The sequence below is a fragment of the Diceros bicornis genome, chromosome 17 (genome assembly GCF_020826845.1).
Source record: "Diceros bicornis minor isolate mBicDic1 chromosome 17, mDicBic1.mat.cur, whole genome shotgun sequence".
Lineage (NCBI taxonomy): Eukaryota > Metazoa > Chordata > Mammalia > Perissodactyla > Rhinocerotidae > Diceros > Diceros bicornis.
This window is the reverse complement of record NC_080756.1, coordinates 52,081,626-52,100,462: the sequence shown is the minus strand read 5'-3', so window position 1 is coordinate 52,100,462 and position 18,837 is coordinate 52,081,626. Positions and strand designations below refer to the sequence as shown.

General features: G+C 34.6%; 1 protein-coding gene across 1 annotated transcript; it reads left to right on the top strand.

Moving 5' to 3' along the window:
- Positions 1–2,617: 2,617 nt before the first annotated feature.
- Positions 2,618–15,106, top strand: CLEC9A (C-type lectin domain containing 9A). Its single transcript, XM_058557420.1, has 6 exons — positions 2,618–2,757; positions 4,234–4,314; positions 11,528–11,674; positions 12,774–12,925; positions 14,175–14,296; positions 14,977–15,106. The coding sequence occupies exons 1-6, from the start codon at positions 2,667–2,669 to the stop codon at positions 15,104–15,106; spliced, it is 723 nt and encodes a 240-aa protein (XP_058413403.1). The 5' UTR covers positions 2,618–2,666.
- Positions 15,107–18,837: the final 3,731 nt, after the last annotated feature.

Here is an 18,837-nt window from a genome sequence, read left to right as displayed (position 1 = left end):
AGCAGATTTTGGGGTGAGAAGGAAAAATAACAGAAATACTTCAGATTCTGCTTCCTCTACAGATTCTTGAGATCTTTGCTTTTGGGGGATAGTATCATTATTTTCCTATTTTTACTTGCTTGTTTAGAGAAGCCAAATAGGAACTAATAATTCAGAAATCTGTCCAAAAATCAGCCATATCTCTGGACTTAAGTGTTTTACCTCCTCCAAATGGAAAAACATATATTTATACATCACTGCGGCACAACTAAATTTTGAAGAAGAGTATCAGTGCATGGCAAAAAGGCAATTAAAAAATGTAAACGAGGGGCTGGCCAGGTGGCGTAGTGGTTAAGTTCATGCTCTCAGCTTGGCCCAGGGTTCGCAGGTTTGGATCCTGGGAGCAGACCAATGCACTGCTTGTCAAGCCTTGCTGTGGCGGCGTCCCATATAAAGTAGAGGAAGATGGGCATGGATCTTAGCCCAGGGCCAATCTTCCTCAGCAAAAAGAGGAGGATTGGCAACAGATGTTAGCTCAGGGCTAATTCTCTTCACCAAAAAGAAAAAAAAAATGTTAGCCAGTCAAACTCTGCCTATAAAGATTCTTTTTTCTAGTACTCATGTTGAAAGCATCTTGCAATATAGTTACAATATACTAACAGTAGTACCTATTTCATAGAGCTGTTGTGAAAATCAAAATAATTCATGTAAAAGCCCTTTGAAACAGTACTTGGAATGTAATGAATAATAAGTAACATGTAGTGTGACTAAAAACATCAAAAGCAATACAGGTAACATATTAATCTTTTATTGGGAGAGCCCAATGCTTCCCCCACAGAAATTTATCAGAGAATATACTGTATTTGGGAAAAGTAGATCTTTCTGAGCTTGATATTTAGTCCTGATAAAATTCGAGAGTACCTGGAAATTAATGACAACTCATTGAACTTCCGTTCCTGTGTTCCTGTCACTAGTCTTAATGAACATTTGGTATGCTTATGGTTTCTTGCTCTTTTTCTCCTCGAGAGAGATCATTCCATTGCAAAGGCTCTAGGGAGTTGTCACATTATTTTTCAGATCGGAATCTCAGATCACATGAAAATCATAGGAAATATTGGAGAATTTGCTGCATGTTCTCCAATTGCCTCTTGAGATCCTCTCAGCCCCACCCTGTGCCTTGGGAGGCAGAACTCAAATGAACAGCATTATCTGGGCAAACTTGGCCTCTGGCTTCCAGTTAATTTAGCTATTGAGAGGTACTGGGCAGTAATCAGAAGGTGAAGATAGGGTGGTAGGGTATTTATTCCCCTGGCTCTCTTCCTACCATGTCATGGTTTGGCAAAGTCTATATGTTCTATGTCTTAGACAACGGCCCCTGTCAGACAGACCACAAAGTTCCAATAAATACCCTCCCCTTAACCCTTCATGCCTAGGGGTGATAACAGCTTCCCAATGCATATTTCACCAGTCCTTTTTGTTTACTGTAATCCTTCCCAAAGCCTTGTAAACAATGCCTTTATTAAATGCCCTTAGACTACCCTTGAGTGTGCCTTTTGTTTTCTCCTGTTATAGAGATCAATGAAGGATTAAGTGGGACACTGAAACAAAAGAGAACATTGCAATTTTGCATATTGTTGGGATTTGCAGTCAGTAAATTACCAAGACATGACCTTTGTCCATAAGGACAAATGGCCAATATATGAATGATGATGAAAGTAGCAAATTTCTCAATACCAATGCTGTAGTCACAGAATGTCGCAGAAATGGCCATCTATCCACTAAATAATTCGTGCTTCCTTTCTAGAGTGAAGTTGTCATAGATAGTTTGCTTAGCCAGGCAAAACTTACATTTATCAGGCCCAGCCTTCAGACCCAAACATGAGTATTCCGTTGGTGGATGTGAATGTGATATATGTTACTTCTAGGTTATGGCTTTTGAGAAGCAGGTGTGCATATGCCATCTTTTGTTTTTCTTCCCAATAGCTAGAAGCGGAGGACTCCAATGTTTCATAAGATAGGAGCCCAGGTCCCATTAGGAGCAAAATTACCCACTAACCAGGATTACTGGAACTAAAATATTATGTGAGTGAGAAATAAATTTCTATTGTGTTAAATGACTGATATTTTGAGGTTTACTTATCACAGCAACTGCATTACCTTAAGGAGTACAGTGTGTAAATCTATTTTAGGGATGAAATCCCTTCCTAGCTTTCTTGTTTAAGGACACTCAGTGATCTACAACTCCTAACACCCTGGTTTGCTCAATGTGGGCTATCCTCGGATCTTTGCTATCTAGGTCATCCCTATGCTTAATGTCCTCTACCAAACATAAGTGCATTCTTTGCACTTCTATCCTTCTCATCATAACAGTAATCTGGTGCTATCACTTTCAACATCTGCTACATTTTAGAAACCAGAACAATAAGATGTTCTATCGTTGGCAATTTTGAGTCCAGTTTCTTTCTCATTTCCTTCTTTAACAAGTTGTGCTTTGGCTTAAACTTCATAAACTTCTACTTTCTGGATGAAGATGCATTTATTCTATTCCTTAAACCCAAACATATTTTCTCACTGGAGTGAAAAAGTAGCCAATTTCAGTTCTTTCACCCATCTGCTCCTGACTACAAAAGAAGTTATTTGTCTCAGCTTCTCGTGTGGACTGCCTTACCTATCAAAGCATCTCAGATATGCAAGAAGAAGAAATGTATACTTCTCTTCGATGGGATAATCCAACATCAAACCCTTACCAGAAACATCTGCCTTCCACCAAATGTTCAGGTAACCAGTTCTAACTATTTAGTTCAAAACTTTGCAGTTTATGTTTTGTTTCTTGTTGTATGATGAGCCCAAGGTGATTTTTCTAATGAGACAACCCTCTGAAGTGTATGATGCTGTGCATGATATGCTAACATTAAACAATGAAATAAAGTGGAGGAGGACTAAGTAAAGGTGAAAAGGAAAAGAGCAATGCACTCGACAAGTATGTGGTCCTTTATTCTCTCTCTCTTGTTGGAAAAGAAAAAGAATTCCTGGATTTGGAAAGTAAGAAAAGAAATCATATTTTTTTAAATTATTTCAGTTCCTGCATAAAACACCCTGAAATTGATCTGATAACGTACTAAGAAATAAAGAGAAAACATAGGTTGGAACACTGGGAAAATCTTATCAGCCTAGAGCTGTCTGCTATAGTAATCAGTTCTGTCTTTATTATTTAATATTTGTACTAGTTTCCTATTGTTGAGGTTACAAATCACCACAGACTTAGGGGCTTAATACAACACAAATTTATTTTACAGGTCTACAGATCAGAGGTCCAAATGGGTTTCACTGGGCTGAGACCAAGGTGTTGGCAGGGCTGCATTCTCTCAAGAAGCTCTAAGGGAGAATCCATTCCCTTGTCTTTTCCAGTTTCTAGAGCTGCATTTCTTACTTTCCATGTCTCATGGCTCCTGCCCCCATCTTCTAATTCAGCAGCATAACATCTTCAAATGTCTCTCTGCTTCTATTATCATATCGCACTCTGTCCCTCTGATCTCTTACCTCTCATTTATAAGGGTCCAGATAATCTCCCTCCAAGATCATTTGGTTAATAACATCTTTAAAGTCTCTTTTACCACATAATTTAACATTTACAGGTTCCAGGAATTGGAACATGGGCATCTTGGGCAGAGGCATTATTCAGCCTACCACACTATCCAAAGATAAATTTTACATATTTTTGTCTGGTTAGTGCTAAGAATATAACAAATCACACATTCTTCATTTTTCCTTCCTGAATAGTTGCAAAATTACCTGGAAAAACATATTTCTCATCCCAAACTGTGTGTTTAAGAGGAAGTATCTTTGAACCAATCATGTTCAAGTGACACTGCAAAGAGATGAGGAGATGTGAAACGGCATTTTTGCTTTCAAAACTTAAACTTACTGCCTGGTTTGTTATAATCTCTGAAAGTTGGAAAAGAATACATGCAACTAGTTAGTAAGTTTTTGGCATCGTGTAAGAGTTAGAGAAGTATATTATTAAATCTCTTCTATTTGGCATGTTTCCAAATTAAATGCTATCCATGTTATAACTTGCATTTCAAAGAGTTTGAATTCTCTTTTACCTGTTACACATAGTTAAAAGGCCTCAGCGGTACTCTAGTAGGAATGCCTAATGTTAATTCATTCTTTTTCTCAGTCTTGTCTTATCCTGGCCCATATCTTTCATCTACTTTCTCAAACTAAATTTCATTGTCCCTATTCCTTGTTTAGGAACATGGTGTCTTGTGATAGTGATTGCATGTATTTTCTGCGTGGGCTCAATAACAACCTCCATTTTCTTGGGCATCAAGTGTAAGTACGAAAGGATATCTTCAAAATAATCTATATATATATGTATTATATACTACATATAGCTTTATATACAAGTATGTATATATATCATTATAAACAAAACTTCATAATTCATAAATGGATAAATAAATCAATTAGAAACATCTAAATGTATATAAGTCATATAAAATAATGGCTTCCTAATTTAAGTTATGGGACATTTATTTGATATCACTCGCTAAGCACTTGGATGCCACTGATAACTTTTAATGTTCAATTGCATGTTGTTTAACTCAAATCTAACGCCATAGGTCTTTTTGGGAAAAATAATGTAAGTAATTATGTATATTATGCTGTAATTTGTGAATCATATTAGCATGCCAAAGCGTGCAAGCTGAAAGATTCCAGTATATGCTCTTCCTTTTCTAAATATACATTTATTCTAAACTTGACTTATGCAGATTATTTTAATAAGAGTTTTTCACTTTATATTAGGTAAGGTACAATTTAATATGTGTAATGAAAACCTGAGAACTTTATCTCGGCCATATTTAACGACATTTCTTTATTCCTTTTAGTCCAAACTTGAGACATGTTCCCATATCTGGCAAGTGAAGTTGTTATAAGATATAATAATTACAGAGCTGCAGATTCCAAAAAACGGACTAAGAACCTTTATTATCACTCATGCTAGCACTAAGAAATACGCTTAGAAAGACAAAGATGAAGGTTATTGTCCGGATAACTCTTCTTTCTTGCATGCCTTGGCAAATCATTTCTCTGTCTAGTAGATGTTAGCCAGTGAGAGAGAATTATGAGTTCTGAGAATGAGGAAGAGATGAGTTCAAATTTGCTTCTACAAGGTATAAGAAACTTGATCTTGCTCATGTTAGCTATGAGCTTATTTTCCTGATGGTTCTCAGAGAAATGTCTTAAGAATTACTAGGAGCTCAATAAATAATTGTTACCTTGTCTGTCACCTCACATATAATTACACAGCCCACAACAAATGTTAGAACTTCCAGAAAGCTTTCCTTATCTCATTCTATGCTCCTTCTGTGCTTTATCCAAAAATAAATTTAAATCAAATGCAAGTTCATTTTTTTAAGGAACCTTACATTGAAATATCTATTTATCAGACAGACATACTGAAAGTGGATTGCAGAGTTGAAAGACAGCTAACAGATAAGTCTATTAACCTCTAATAACCCAGTGTCTTCTGTAAAACCTGAAAACTTTACGGAATATTGCCATCTCCATTCTAACAACAATGCAAGAATCCCTATGCAACTGACATTGCAAACGTTAAAAGGCATGGTTCAAATAGCACTTCTATATAATAAATTTCAATGTTGTTTTATAAATATGAACTACTGGGGGTAAGAAGATAAAACAAATTTGAAGTGTAAAGAACTCTTTCAATTAAAAACAAGATTAACTGAAGATGCAACATTTTGAAGCAATATGGTCAAGTAAATGGGATATAGAATTAGTTTTTTATATAAAAATAAGCCTATAGTCTCCAATCACCAATTACTATATTGCCAAACAGCATATAGTACATACTAAGGATGCTTATAAAAGCATATTGTACAGGGGCCAGCCTGGTGCCGCAAGCAGTTAAGTGTGTGCGCTCTGCTGCAGCAGCCTGGGGTTCGCCAGTTTGAATCCTGGACACGCACCAAGGCACCACTTGGCAAGCCATGCTGTGGCGGCATCATCCCCTATAAAGTGGAGGAAGATGGGCACTGATGTTAGCCCAGAGCCAGTCTTCCTCAGCACAAAAAGAGGAGGATTGGCAGATGTTAGCACAGGGCTGATCTCCTCCCAAAAAAAAAAATTAAAAAAAAAAATACTGTACATCTTCCATGTCCTCACAAACTTGCTGTCCTGTGGGTACTTAATTTTGTCTTCCTCTCTGTGTAGTTCATAAAATCTGTTTAGATAAAATAGACAATTATGTTCCTAAAAAACTGTGGGTCATCTTAAACTGTTTTAATTAATTTTGACTTGGAAATTCCACTTTTGGAAAATTTTCCTGTCACTATGTCCTGTAAAATAAACTTGCATGGGTAGCAATGGGGGAAAAAATATTAAAAACTCTCAAATGCTTATCACTAAGGGACAATTTAAATCAACAATGGTACATCCACAATACGGAATACCATGAAGCAAGAAGGAGGAGCAGGAGGAATAGGAGGATGAGAAGGAGGAGGAGAAGGGGGATGGGGGGAGGGGGAGGAGGAGGAGAGGGTGGGGGGAGGGGAAGGAGGAGGGGGCAGAGAAGCAGCAGCCTCTGTAGCAGCTGCTCTCTGTTGACTGACATGTAAATGTTTTCATGATATATTGTTAAGTGAAAAGAAGCAACATTTAAAGTAACGTATTTACTATGTCACAAATTGATTAAGAAAGGATAACTTCAAGTTACCCAAAGTAACAGGAAGGATATATAAGAAATAACTAAAAATGAGATCAGGACTAGTGAGATAGATGATGACAACAGTGAAACAAGACATTTCAGTGTTTCCTTTTTGTGGGTTTTTTAATGTTTTAACCCCGTAGATGTAGTATGTATTGAAAAAATTTTTTTCAACTCCCAAAATAAAAATTATATAAAGAAAATGTTACTTTGATGAGGCTAAAGGAAAGCTAGCTATAAAAGAAAGCATTTAAGACTTTCAGTAATTTCTGGAAAATGCTTACAAATAAAAGTTTTTGCTTTCTTTAGTTTTGCATTAATAACCGTAAACATCTACTTTTAAAACCTAAATGTTACGATAGAAATGTAAAATATTTTTACCTTTAGCTTTTGTCTAAATGTAGTGGCTTTTATTTATTTATTTATTTATTGCGACCAGCGTTATCATTTCCCAAGGTCGTGTTATGTATTCTCAGCACTTAAGGCTTTTTTCAACTAAAACCAGTTACAGAAACAAGGTAGTTGTGTTAAACAAGAAGCAGCTTCTTCACTTCAAACTTTCCTAACTAACTGCTTGTCCCTGCTGGTTACAGATTATGTCATAGCCACTAGGTTTTGAGTTATAAAAATCATGTTTAATTTTTAGTAATTATTCCATCTTAATCATGTTTCATGTTAATAAAGAATGTTAAGTGTTATATGATCTCTTCCTGAAAATTTTTATTGTGAGAGAAATGTCAATAATGTTTAAATTATATATATAATATGTGTATACATATTTCTGTATACATACATACATAATATGTGTATACACATATGTGTATACATATGTGTATACATATTATACATATATACACAAAAAGTAGTGAATGAAATCTATATCCTTCTAATTAAAGTATCATAATATGAAAGTAATGAATGAACTAACTACAAATTATTCTTATATATTATTAAAAGAGTGTTCATACCTGTCTGACAATAAAATAACTGGTAAAATTAATCATGTTACATTGATATAAAAGAATACAATGCAGTAATTTAAAGAAGTCCTCTAGGACTGTTGTTATTAACATGGAGATATAATTATGCAATATTTTCCTATGAAAGAAACAGATTAAAAAGTCATTTATAGGGCCGGCCCCGTGGCTTAGCGATTAAGTGCATGCGCTCTGCTGCTGGCGCCCCAGGTTCAGATCCCAGGCGAGCACCTACGCACCGCTTCTCTGGCCATGCTGAGGCCGCGTCCCACATACAGCAACTAGAAGGATGTGCAACTATGACATACAACTATCTACTGGGGTTTTGGGGGAGAAAAATAAATAAATAAAAATTATAAAAAAAAAAGTCATTTATAGAAAAATGTAGCTTTATAAAAACTATAGGTCAAATACTTGTATTTTTTACGTGCATATATGGAAAAAGGTTTCAATGGATATAAACTAAATCTTAACAACTGTTATTTGAGTGATAGGTTTAAAAGTAGAAGTAATTTCTTGCTTTCTCCTTACTATTTTGTATTTTCTGTCTTTTTCTACTATATTAGTTATGCTAGTTGAATTTCTAATTACAAAACTCTATAGTGCAAAATATTTTCTGAGAAATTAGATTTTTTTCATTCTTTTTTACTGTTCTTTTTCATTTTCCTAGTTTATCAATTAGGTATAACATATAACATCATAAATAAATACTTTTATTTTGGAAGGCACTGAAAATATTTTGTCTTATATTTCCCCAGGTAATTATATTGTTTAATCTTTACTCCTCACTTGTTGCAAATTGATTACAACCCCAACACCAATAAAGGGGCAGTATGTTGCTTTCCGTTTAGGGGGAAACTAAAGAAAAGTCTCATTTCTCTTTCTCCAGTTTTATTACAGTTTTATGTCATGAAGGCTTTTCAAGTAGTAATAAACAAAGCAATAATAACCTCAAAAATATTGTTAACTAGACAAAGTTCATCAAAATTTAAAATTTTAGAATAATAATTCAAATTCCTAAAAGAAAGATTATTTTTCAGTATCTAAACATGCCAGATTATTAATAGGATAATATAAATAACATCACTGTCCTACTCCGTACTCTAGTTAGATTCAACCTTTTGCTAAGAAGAAGGAAAATAATCCAAGCCACTGGTAGCCTGGATTACTTGAACTATTCACACATGGACAGGGTATAGACCTCTGCTTTCTCTAGTCCACAGTTCTTGGTTTCTAGCATTTCCTTCTCAGTAGCAATGTTGATAACTAAAGCAGATCAGAAGATACAGATACGCAATTACATGTTTTATTATGATTGCTGACTTGACCAGTTAATGGAGAGATGAACAACACGCAGATGCAAATTGTTTTTTTAACACACAAAGTATATTCTTCCCCTCACGACAATATCCTCTATTAAGAGCACAACCAAATTTCATTCAAGTCTCCATTTGAGATAGAACTAACTAGATTTTATGTGGACCAACCTTAAAAATATTCACTTCATTTGCATTTTTCTAATAATCCATTATTCTAAAATGGCAATCTGAAAGGAGTGGAGTTTGGTTAGTGCAATTATTATAAACAATGCAGATCTGATCAATTCTTGATCAGATTCGTTTTGTGATCTTAGTTAATTCCCTCTTTAAAATGTGGTTAAAAAAAGGAAATTATTTTACAATTCTGCCTATTTCTTCTTTTTTTCTATTTCTCTCTAAGAGGTCTGATTTTTAGTTTTTACGGTCTCACTGGCATGTATAGTTTTTTTCTTTTTAATTCAGTAATTTATTTCCTTGATTCTCTTCTCTCCTTCTATAAAACAACATGTCTACTTAATAACTGCCACTTAATAACTATTAATAGATCATAAACTTATTTCAAACCAATTATGTAACTCTCTGTTAAACCACTCTCTGTTAAACCATGTAAATGCAGCTGGTATACCCTTTAACCTAGAACTAATGAATGTGGTGAATGAAAGACACCATTAAGAGGATTAAAAAAAAAGGCAAATTATAAGCTGGTAGTAAATATTTGCAAACCACACATCAAAAAAGAACTAAAATATAGAATTATTTCCTACAACTGCATGTGAATCTATAATTAACTCAAAATAAAATGTTACTTAAATAATATGAGCAGGAAAATTTTGTGTGATGGATAAGTTCATTATCTAGATTGTGGTGATAGTTTGCATGAATATATATATATATGAAAATATATCAAATTTTACTGGTTAAATATGTGTGGTTGCATATAAATTATACCTGAATAAAGCTTTAACAAATTGCAATGGTTATGATCTGCTTTATCACCCAAAAAAAGAATTAAATATATTCACTCAGCTGAAGAGTAAATTAATTAACTAGAAGATAAAGCAGAAGATACAAAGAAGCAATAGAATGAAGAAAGGAATAGTGAAAAGATAGAAAAATATAGAAAAGTGAGAGAGACACATAAAACATACATGAGAAGGATTAGTATATGTGTAAGAGGAGACCCAAAAGTACAATTTAACAACAACATTAAAGCAAAGATACGTATTATAACAAGAAGTCTGGGGAGGCCAAGCGCAGGCAGACACCTTTTCCTCTCGCTGTAAGTGTCCTTGAGGAGATAATCTCTCTCTTGAGTCAAGAACCGCTATATGTTTATTGACCACCTTGGTACCAGGGAGCCCAAAATGGAGTCTCGCTTGGGAATTTTATATTTTGCTGGCCACACAGGCATATTCCTGTGAGGTAACCAGCCTCAACAGCAGAGCCTTCACAGGGTCTCCTTGTAACCATGGGCAATCATCAATCACATGTCATCAATAAAAAATACTGACAAGCTAGTATAATCTGGCCAAAAAATCCTCCAAGTTCCACTGCTAATCAGTATGTTTCATGCCCTGTCCAAAGGCCGGTGCCCTGCAGGAACTTTAGAAACACTGCTCAGACTGATTCTAGGCCTGTTGGAATTAATTTGCACAGCACGCTAAGGACCTCATATAAAACAATAAGGAAAAGAAACCCAATGAAAAAATATTACAAAGGATATAATTATACACTTCATAGAAAAGGAAATATACTCGACTTTTATTTAAATGTATGTGAAAAGAGTTTCAACATCAAACATAAAAAGAGAAACGCAAATTCAAATGATACTAAGATACTATTTGTAACACCATATAGTGAGGGTAATTTGGAAATATCTAATACAATTTAAATGCACATAAACTTTGACCTAGCAACTTATCTTAGAAACATACTTGCACATATATGAAATTATGTATGACTAAGGTTCTTTATTACACAATTTATTTCTGTTATACCAAAAGATTACAGTCTAAAAATCAATAGAGAATGAGTAAAATAAATCATGTTACATCCATACGATGGAATCCTGTACAGTTATAATGAAAGAATGAGAAAGCTTTTTGTGTACTGATATGGAATTATGTCCAAAATATATTTTATGGGATAAAACAAAAGATACAAAACCATGTAAACAGATTGTTACTGTTTGTGTAAAGGGAAGAGAGGGCATTTTATATTCATTTGCTTGTAAAATTCAAAATATTTCTGGAAAAATAAAAAAGAAATTGGTAAACGTGACTGCTTAGGGGGCATGATTGGGTGAGTAAGGAGACAAGGGTGGCAAAGCGGCTTTTTGCTGTGTATCCTTTGTAGTTTTTGGTTCTTGAACAATGTAAACTTCAAATAAAAACTTAAAATAATGCAAATTAAAGTCACGAAAATGATCAGTAATATGTAGTTGTCTTTAGTCTGTGTTGAAAGATTACTTTGTTATAATTTTTCAGTATTTTACTAGGAATGATTGTTATTGCTTGAAGTGTTCCAGGTGTCCGCTATTGCAATGAAGCAGCAAGAAAAACTCATCCAACAGGAGAGAGCACTGTTGAACTTCACACAATGGAATAGAAACCCTGACCTCCAGATAAAATATTGTCAAACCCTCATGAAGAGCTCTTTAAGTTCAGGTAATTGACATAAGATCAATTTCCACTGTGCAGATACGAATGTGTGTGCCAATTCCTCAAAAGAAACAGTGACACACATTTTATCCTCTGCAAAATTGTAGTTAGGATTTTATAATAGGAAACACATAATTTTGATCCATTCTCCAGTTCAATCTTATTTGTATATTTCAATAGTATGTGGAAAATACTGAGGTTCTAAGAAATGCAGGTAAAGAAAACATACAGTCAAATTTCAAAGTGAAATGTGTGAGATTAGTAGGTTAGATTTTTAAAAAAGCAACATTCTATGTTTTATCCCATCACTCAAATTTATGTGTATCTTTAATTATAGCTCCAAATTCCTCAATATATTTAGTTTAGCTATTTCTTTACAAATTTACCTAACTCGCTGAGCAGAAAATCCATTTTGAAAATTAGAGTATTTGTAATAAAATTATAGCAATGCAGGATTCAGTTCTTTTTAAAAATTCTACAGTTATTTCCGTTTAACCTTTACGAGTGTTACAAGCATTTTAAACCTAAAACAGTCTATTTCTACCTGTTGTATAGTTTGTCAAGTATTCTATAGTTACTTGTTTAGCATTTAATTATACATATAACATAGAGAATTAACTTTCCTGTAGTGGATACTATTTAAGTAATTTCCGATGAGACAGGTCAAAAACCTATTGTAGCTCCTTCTGACTAAAATTTAGTCAAGTAGTACATTTTCAACTAAACTTAAGTAAGATTAAATGAACACTAAACAATAAGCAAACAAATGAAGACTATAAATGATGTAAACTTAAAAAAAGGAAAGATTTATAAAAATAGAATAATCAGATTAAGTATTATAGAAGAGGAACGATTTGGGAAAAGATAGTCCCAAATTAATTTTACCTGAAAATAATTCTTAGTGATCTATTGCAGTTGGAAATAATTACATAAATCTTATTGTATTCATCCTCAGAGAAGCTGAAATTGGTAAGTACTGCATCATATGAACCATTCAGTTAGAGCGTTCAGCTTCACTGGGGGTGATCCAAGGGGTTCTTTGGAGGACATGTGCGACTAATATTTTTACAACAACTTTAATAAGGTAAAATGTTTATGTTCAAAGCCCATAACTGCAGCCCTTGTCCAGACAACTGGATTCAGAATGGAGGAAGTTGTTACTATGTCGTTGAAAATCACAAAATCTGGCATGCCAGTAAAGAGAATTGTTTGAAGGAGGGCTCTACTCTTCTACAAATAGACAATAAAGAAGAAATGGTAAGCACTATTTTATGATGTCATATCATTCTGAAAATACCATGTTACCCATTAAAAGAAAGGACTGATTCTTATAAGACAGAATTCCTTCATATTCTATAACAGTAGTATATTTGTTGAAATAAAGGTGTAAAACAGACAAAGTAGGCATTAATATGGTTTGTTTTCCTTTTAATTGGAGAAAAAAAAAAAAAAACCCAGAATGATTATCCAGAAATCAAGGAGAGTATGTTAGCTCTACATCTGTTATTGTTAATCAAAAAGGGGAGAAGGAAAGGGAAATAACATTTTGTGATGTGCTAATCCAGTCCAAGAGATACATTCATTATAATTGTATACATGTTTTAAAATTATTATTTTCGATGCTGTAGAGAAGTATAACCTATAACAATTTTATAATTATGAAGAAAAAGCAGAAGTATAAAAAGTGAGGTGATTCATAAAATGGAGAGGTCTGTAAAAATAAGCATTTGCTAAATGAATGTTTAACTGACATTAAATCTAGTGTATTACATCTTAACAAACGAACAATAAGATGTTTCCCTGAAATCATTCTACCCATAAATATGTGTGAAGTAGAATGTATAGTTACATATTTCTGACCTTATTAAAAATGTATGCCCGCTATATTCAATAGTTAGTCCAAGTTCGTTTTTATAAGAATAATGGGAGAACAATTTGTTAAGGAAATGCGGTAAACCAAGGCAACTTGAACTAACTTACTACAATTATGGGTTTACACTATTTTTTCTGTGCAAACTTGGTGACAAATGTTATTAATGTTTCTTCTAACAAAATATGCCTACAGTTAAGTTGCTTCTGGAATCTTCTAAACTATTCCTCATACTGAAGTATACTGGGAAAGAATGATCTAGGCGATCTCCAGGAGATCTATGATGTCCAGGAGATTTTACTTCTCCTGATAATGAGGGTCTAGTATAACACTTACCTTTTTTTTTGACATATACTATCTACCAAACTCTGTTAAAACTCTCTGAATCTATTAAAACTGTTTTAATACCAGATGCCTATTTTTCCCATAGTCCTTAACATCGCATTGATCATACGGCAACAGAAAAAAGTCTATAAAATGTATCCCTTCTTTTAAATACCCTCCCTCTCTCTTTCTCAAGCTGTCAAGTTCCCATTAATTTCTGTCTAGGCAAAATTCCAAACTTCATATTTCACGACAGTTTGTTGTTGGGTTTTTTTCCCCCTCAGTTCGCCTTTCAGGTCTTGTTTCTTATAGGACTTTATCACTGGCAGCCTGAAGAAGATCAAACGCAGCTATGGTTACTGGGTGGGACTGTCTCGGGATGGACTCAGCGGACCTTGGCTTTGGCAAGATGGCTCCTCTCCTTCCTCTGACCTGTAGGTATCTGAGGAAAATGTTATAAAATTAGAAACATGAGAGAATTCCAAAGTTCATTTTATTTGATACCTTAGATTTCCTCTAGGAGACATAACCAGCATGATAATTTCACAGGCTTCTGATGGAATTAAAGCTGAGGCAATTTAAGAGTAGCTTCATGGCTTCTAAATCTTCCTCCTTCTCAGCCCCACTGCCATTACCCTCTAGCACATTCACATCAAAATTTGAGAGTCTGAATGAACAATTTCATGTAATTATCAAGTACATTTCTTTTGTATCACTTAATGGTTAGAGAGTACTAAGAGAAAGAGATTATAGTAATTATTAAGCAATTTCCATATTAAGCTTTCAGACAGAACTGGGAGACTGGTGAACAGAATCAGGTGCCTTAGTATTTTGAGAATTGAGAATCAGGAAAAAAATTCTAAATTAGAGTCTATCTTTGTGTATCCATGTTTGTTTGTTTGTTAATATACATTTTGTTGAAATTACCTTAACATATTTTCTTGAGAGAAAACAGCTCTTTTGTTGAAGTAGGAGGACATAACTACCACAGGAGGGTGCCATACTAAAATAAAATAAAACAAAACGAAAAGCTGCACACCTCTTATTAGTTACCCACAGGAACATCACCGTAAGCCCCATACCTAACCTCAGATGCACTGACTTGCCTCTCCAGGTTGCCAGAACAGAGACTCGAATCACCTAACCAGGTCTGTGGATTCCTCAAAGACAAGTTCCTTTCTTTCGCTAACTGCAGCAATTGGAAGTATTTTATCTGCGAGAAATACGCATTAAGATCTATCTGAAAGAAATCGTGCTTTAAGTGTTCTCTCTATTACAACGGTATTTGTAATAGGCCATTGGAAAACCTGCCACAAAAAGCCAAACAGCAAGTGCAGAAGTAAACCAATGTGTGGGCTACGAAACCAGCTACCTGGGACACACAACTTATTTTGGCATTTATACTTGGTAATATTCTTCAACACTTTCCAGACATTTATTTGATGTTGTTCAAATTGCCAAGAATAAAACTGATTTAGAGCTATAGAAGACAAAACCCTGAAGAATTGAAAACAAATTGAAGAAAAATAATTTCCATTTGTCGCTTTTTTCTTTTTTTCACATAGAGTGACTATAAATTCCATACAGAAATCTCTAAGTCATTGGGGAGATGATGCAGTTCCAGCTGACTGATATTTTTTAATAAATAAATAAATGTGACCTTTTAAACTCTCTCTCTGACAGATCTTTCTATGCATTTTCTAAGCTTCCAGGCATTGTGTTATCAGACTGGTAGGATGGGAGGACAAAGATATGGATTTTCAAATTGGAAGGGAGACAGGCTGCTATGTGCTGCCTGTAAGATGATATCATTTTTAGGACTGCAGAATTCTCCTAGAGAGATGAACTACCAGCGCTTCACGTAAGTGGAAGGAATATCAGGCTGCCAACATCAGTGTTTCTGCAGTAAAGGACAGCTATAAGCTTCTTTCCTCCCTCTCACTGACTGTCCCCACCGCTCACAAATCAAAGGACTCATGGTCTGGAATCTCAAGGTTAACACTCCAGCGCTTTTGGCTGTATCTCTCTGTGCCTCAATTTCTTCACTGTAAAATAATAATAGAACTTACTTCAAAACGTTGTTTGAAGATTAGATCATTAACATCTATAAATTGCTGAGAACAGTACCTTGCACAGAGTTGAACACTCTATTTGTGCTTGCTGTTGTTACCTGGAATAAATCACCAATCATCGCTAGGCATCAACCTTATTGGTGTATTCTAGGTAAAAATGACCCCTTTTCCTGCTTGTATTACAGGAATATTGAGAAGATAAAGTTTACACGTAAAATGTCGGCAACTCTCTGGAGAGAATATCTGTTTTAAAGTTAATGAATCCCTTCAAATAAATCTGTAGACAATCTCTGTCCTAGATCTGCAGGTTCCTTGAAACATGGACTAGCTTGTTCCCAAGAGACAATGGATACGATAGTATTTTGTGACCTGAAAGAAGGAAAAATTCACTAATTGTTATCATATTATTTTTCTACCACTTACTATCCATAGAACAACACCTTACCATACAGCAGATTCTCATCAAATATATGCTAAATCCAATATGATTTTACTTAATCTTTCATTTCTCGAAGGAGTAGCTGAGATGCATTAGATTCTTATCCTTCCTTATAATAAATACACAACTTATATAAATAAAGTAAAATAAAACCTAATTCACTGAGGCAGTGAAAATCATTTAAATGAGCCTAGAATCAATTGTAAAAAGATGACCTCTGAAGGATAATTCCTTTAAGGATGAGAAGAGCGTGTTTCGGTGTTTTTTTTCTTTATTTACCCTTGACCTGGAGTTTGAATGATGGGAATTTCAATAAAAGGAATTTTCTCTAGTTTTCTGCTAAACCTAGAAAAGGAGAATAGCAAAGAGAACGCAGTATAAGTCGTCTCCTGTGTTTGGTTTTCACAGCTGGCAGCTGACAGCTAAGTATAATAACCTGGAATAAAGGAGAAACAATAGCAATTTTATTAGTAAAGATTGTTTGCCTTCAAGATTCTTCTAAGCATTGTCATGGAGCTATGTTTAGAGAAAGAATAGGAAGCACTTAATAACTCTTTAGAAAAAGTACAATGAAGCAAAAGGCAAACATCCTTGGGCTGATGTCATCCCATTAGTACGTGATGCAGTATTTACAAGTCAGAATTTTATCTACAGTACAGCTGACAGAAGCTCCTACGACTACAATTTTCTTCAGTGGCAACATTGCTTTCTACACAGATGTTATAGACGGAAGATTTTTTCCTGCAGGTTTCTTTTGGCCCAGAATAACAAGGCCTTGTTCAAGGCAGTAGTAAGAGACTGGGCCTTAGCACTGAGAGAACCAGTTTCATATCCCAGTCCCACCAATAATGAATTGGGTATCTTAGAACTGTCTCATTGAGTTCCAAGTTAGCTTTAAAAAAAGGAAAGAGGAGACGTAAAACTCTGTCCTAGAAATGTAAAGAGGCTTTGTTATATGGTAGGGTCAGAGGACATTAAGTGTGTAAAAAGAAAAACATTAGAACAGTAATGTTGACAGACTCACAATAAGTATTAGATTCTGAAAATTATTCATACAGTGAACCTTGTAAAAAAGTTTTGTACACTTTACATCTGATTATGCTGCTTTCTGTATTCTTCAAAAACAACAAGAATCCCTTTACAAAGTATTTGACTCCCAAATATTAAGGCCAACCCTGAGGCAACCTGCTAGACTCTTCTACTTAATCTTCTTATATCCCCAAAGTAAAAGCTCCCGTTGCGTTTCTCACACTTCCTGCTGTTACAGGGCTCAGGGCCTGCTTCCTGTTGATAAGCTTTAAGAGCTGGTTCAATATCCCCAGGAAAAGAAATAGCTCATTGTGTACCCTGGGGAACTCGGATAGACCGGGAAAGGCTATGTTCCTCCTTTGACTTTTCCTGCAATCTCTTCAGAATGACCTAAACGCACAAGAGCCTAGAAGAAAAAACGTCTTCTCATGCTGAAAAGCTAATTCATGGGGTGCTGTCGTCTCTGATTCTCAATGGAAAATTGTTCTCAGCAAATCATATTTTTAAATTCACGTTATGTTTTTTTTGTTATTCATAAAATTAAAAAAAAAAATGTTTGTGGAGAGAATGTTGTGTCATACTCCTTTTCTGTCTTTTGGGTATCGTGATCAGTGGGTTTTGTTATACAAATGAGGGAACTGAGCAAAGATGGAGAGGAATAAGCTCAAGAATAGCAAAAATGTCAAATAAATGCTATTTTTTCCTTCCTCACCATCAAAAGTGGCACTTTCCCTTAGGCTGCAGATTTGGAGAGAGAGCGCTATTCAACACCCACTCTCCAGGTAGCTAGACTCTTCAAATCAATGGCATTTAAAGAGACACTTGTCATCCAACCCTGAACTAGATTGCAGTTACATAGGATGCCAGGAGTCAAAACTTGATGCATGTCATGTCCTTATTTTACAACTTAGCCCACAAAGTCGTTTGACTTTCTCACGTTAACCATATTTTCCTTCTGTAGTAGCGAAGCTTAAATAACATTTAATTGCTTAACTAAAGGCCTAATCCACATTTCTTGTTATGTGTTTATTATATTAACCACATTCGTTAAATATCTGCACTCATCGTAGAAAGTATTTGGTAATATCCACAGCTTCCCAGTGTAGATGTGTCTCTACAATTTGTTCATGAATGCATCTCCAAAGAAGGCTGTTTATGTTTCTTTGTGCTCCCGTATTTTTAAAAATGAATCACTAAATCCCTTCTCCCTTTTACATATTTTTAATATCTCTTACGTTTTATATTGCAATTAGGATTGTGAAACTAATTTCACATTTACCTCATTTCAGCTAACGGTAACACCTTGAGGAAATTAGAAATATTTCCAGTTTATACTTAATGAAATAAGCTTTGTGAAGTAAAGTGATTTTCCCAAAATAAATCAGAATAAGTGGTCTAAAACTCTCATTTTATGACCACAAATACAGTTCTCTTT

Coding starts and splice junctions, on each gene's coding strand:
- CLEC9A (XM_058557420.1), top strand. CDS start 2,667: ATGCAAGAAGAAGAAATGTATACTTCTCTTCGATGGGATAATCCAACA. Junction 2,758..4,233: donor GCCTTCCACCAAATGTTCAG/GTAACCAGTTCT, acceptor TTCCTTGTTTAG/GAACATGGTGTCTTGTGATA. Junction 4,315..11,527: donor CATTTTCTTGGGCATCAAGT/GTAAGTACGAAA, acceptor TATTGCTTGAAG/TGTTCCAGGTGTCCGCTATT.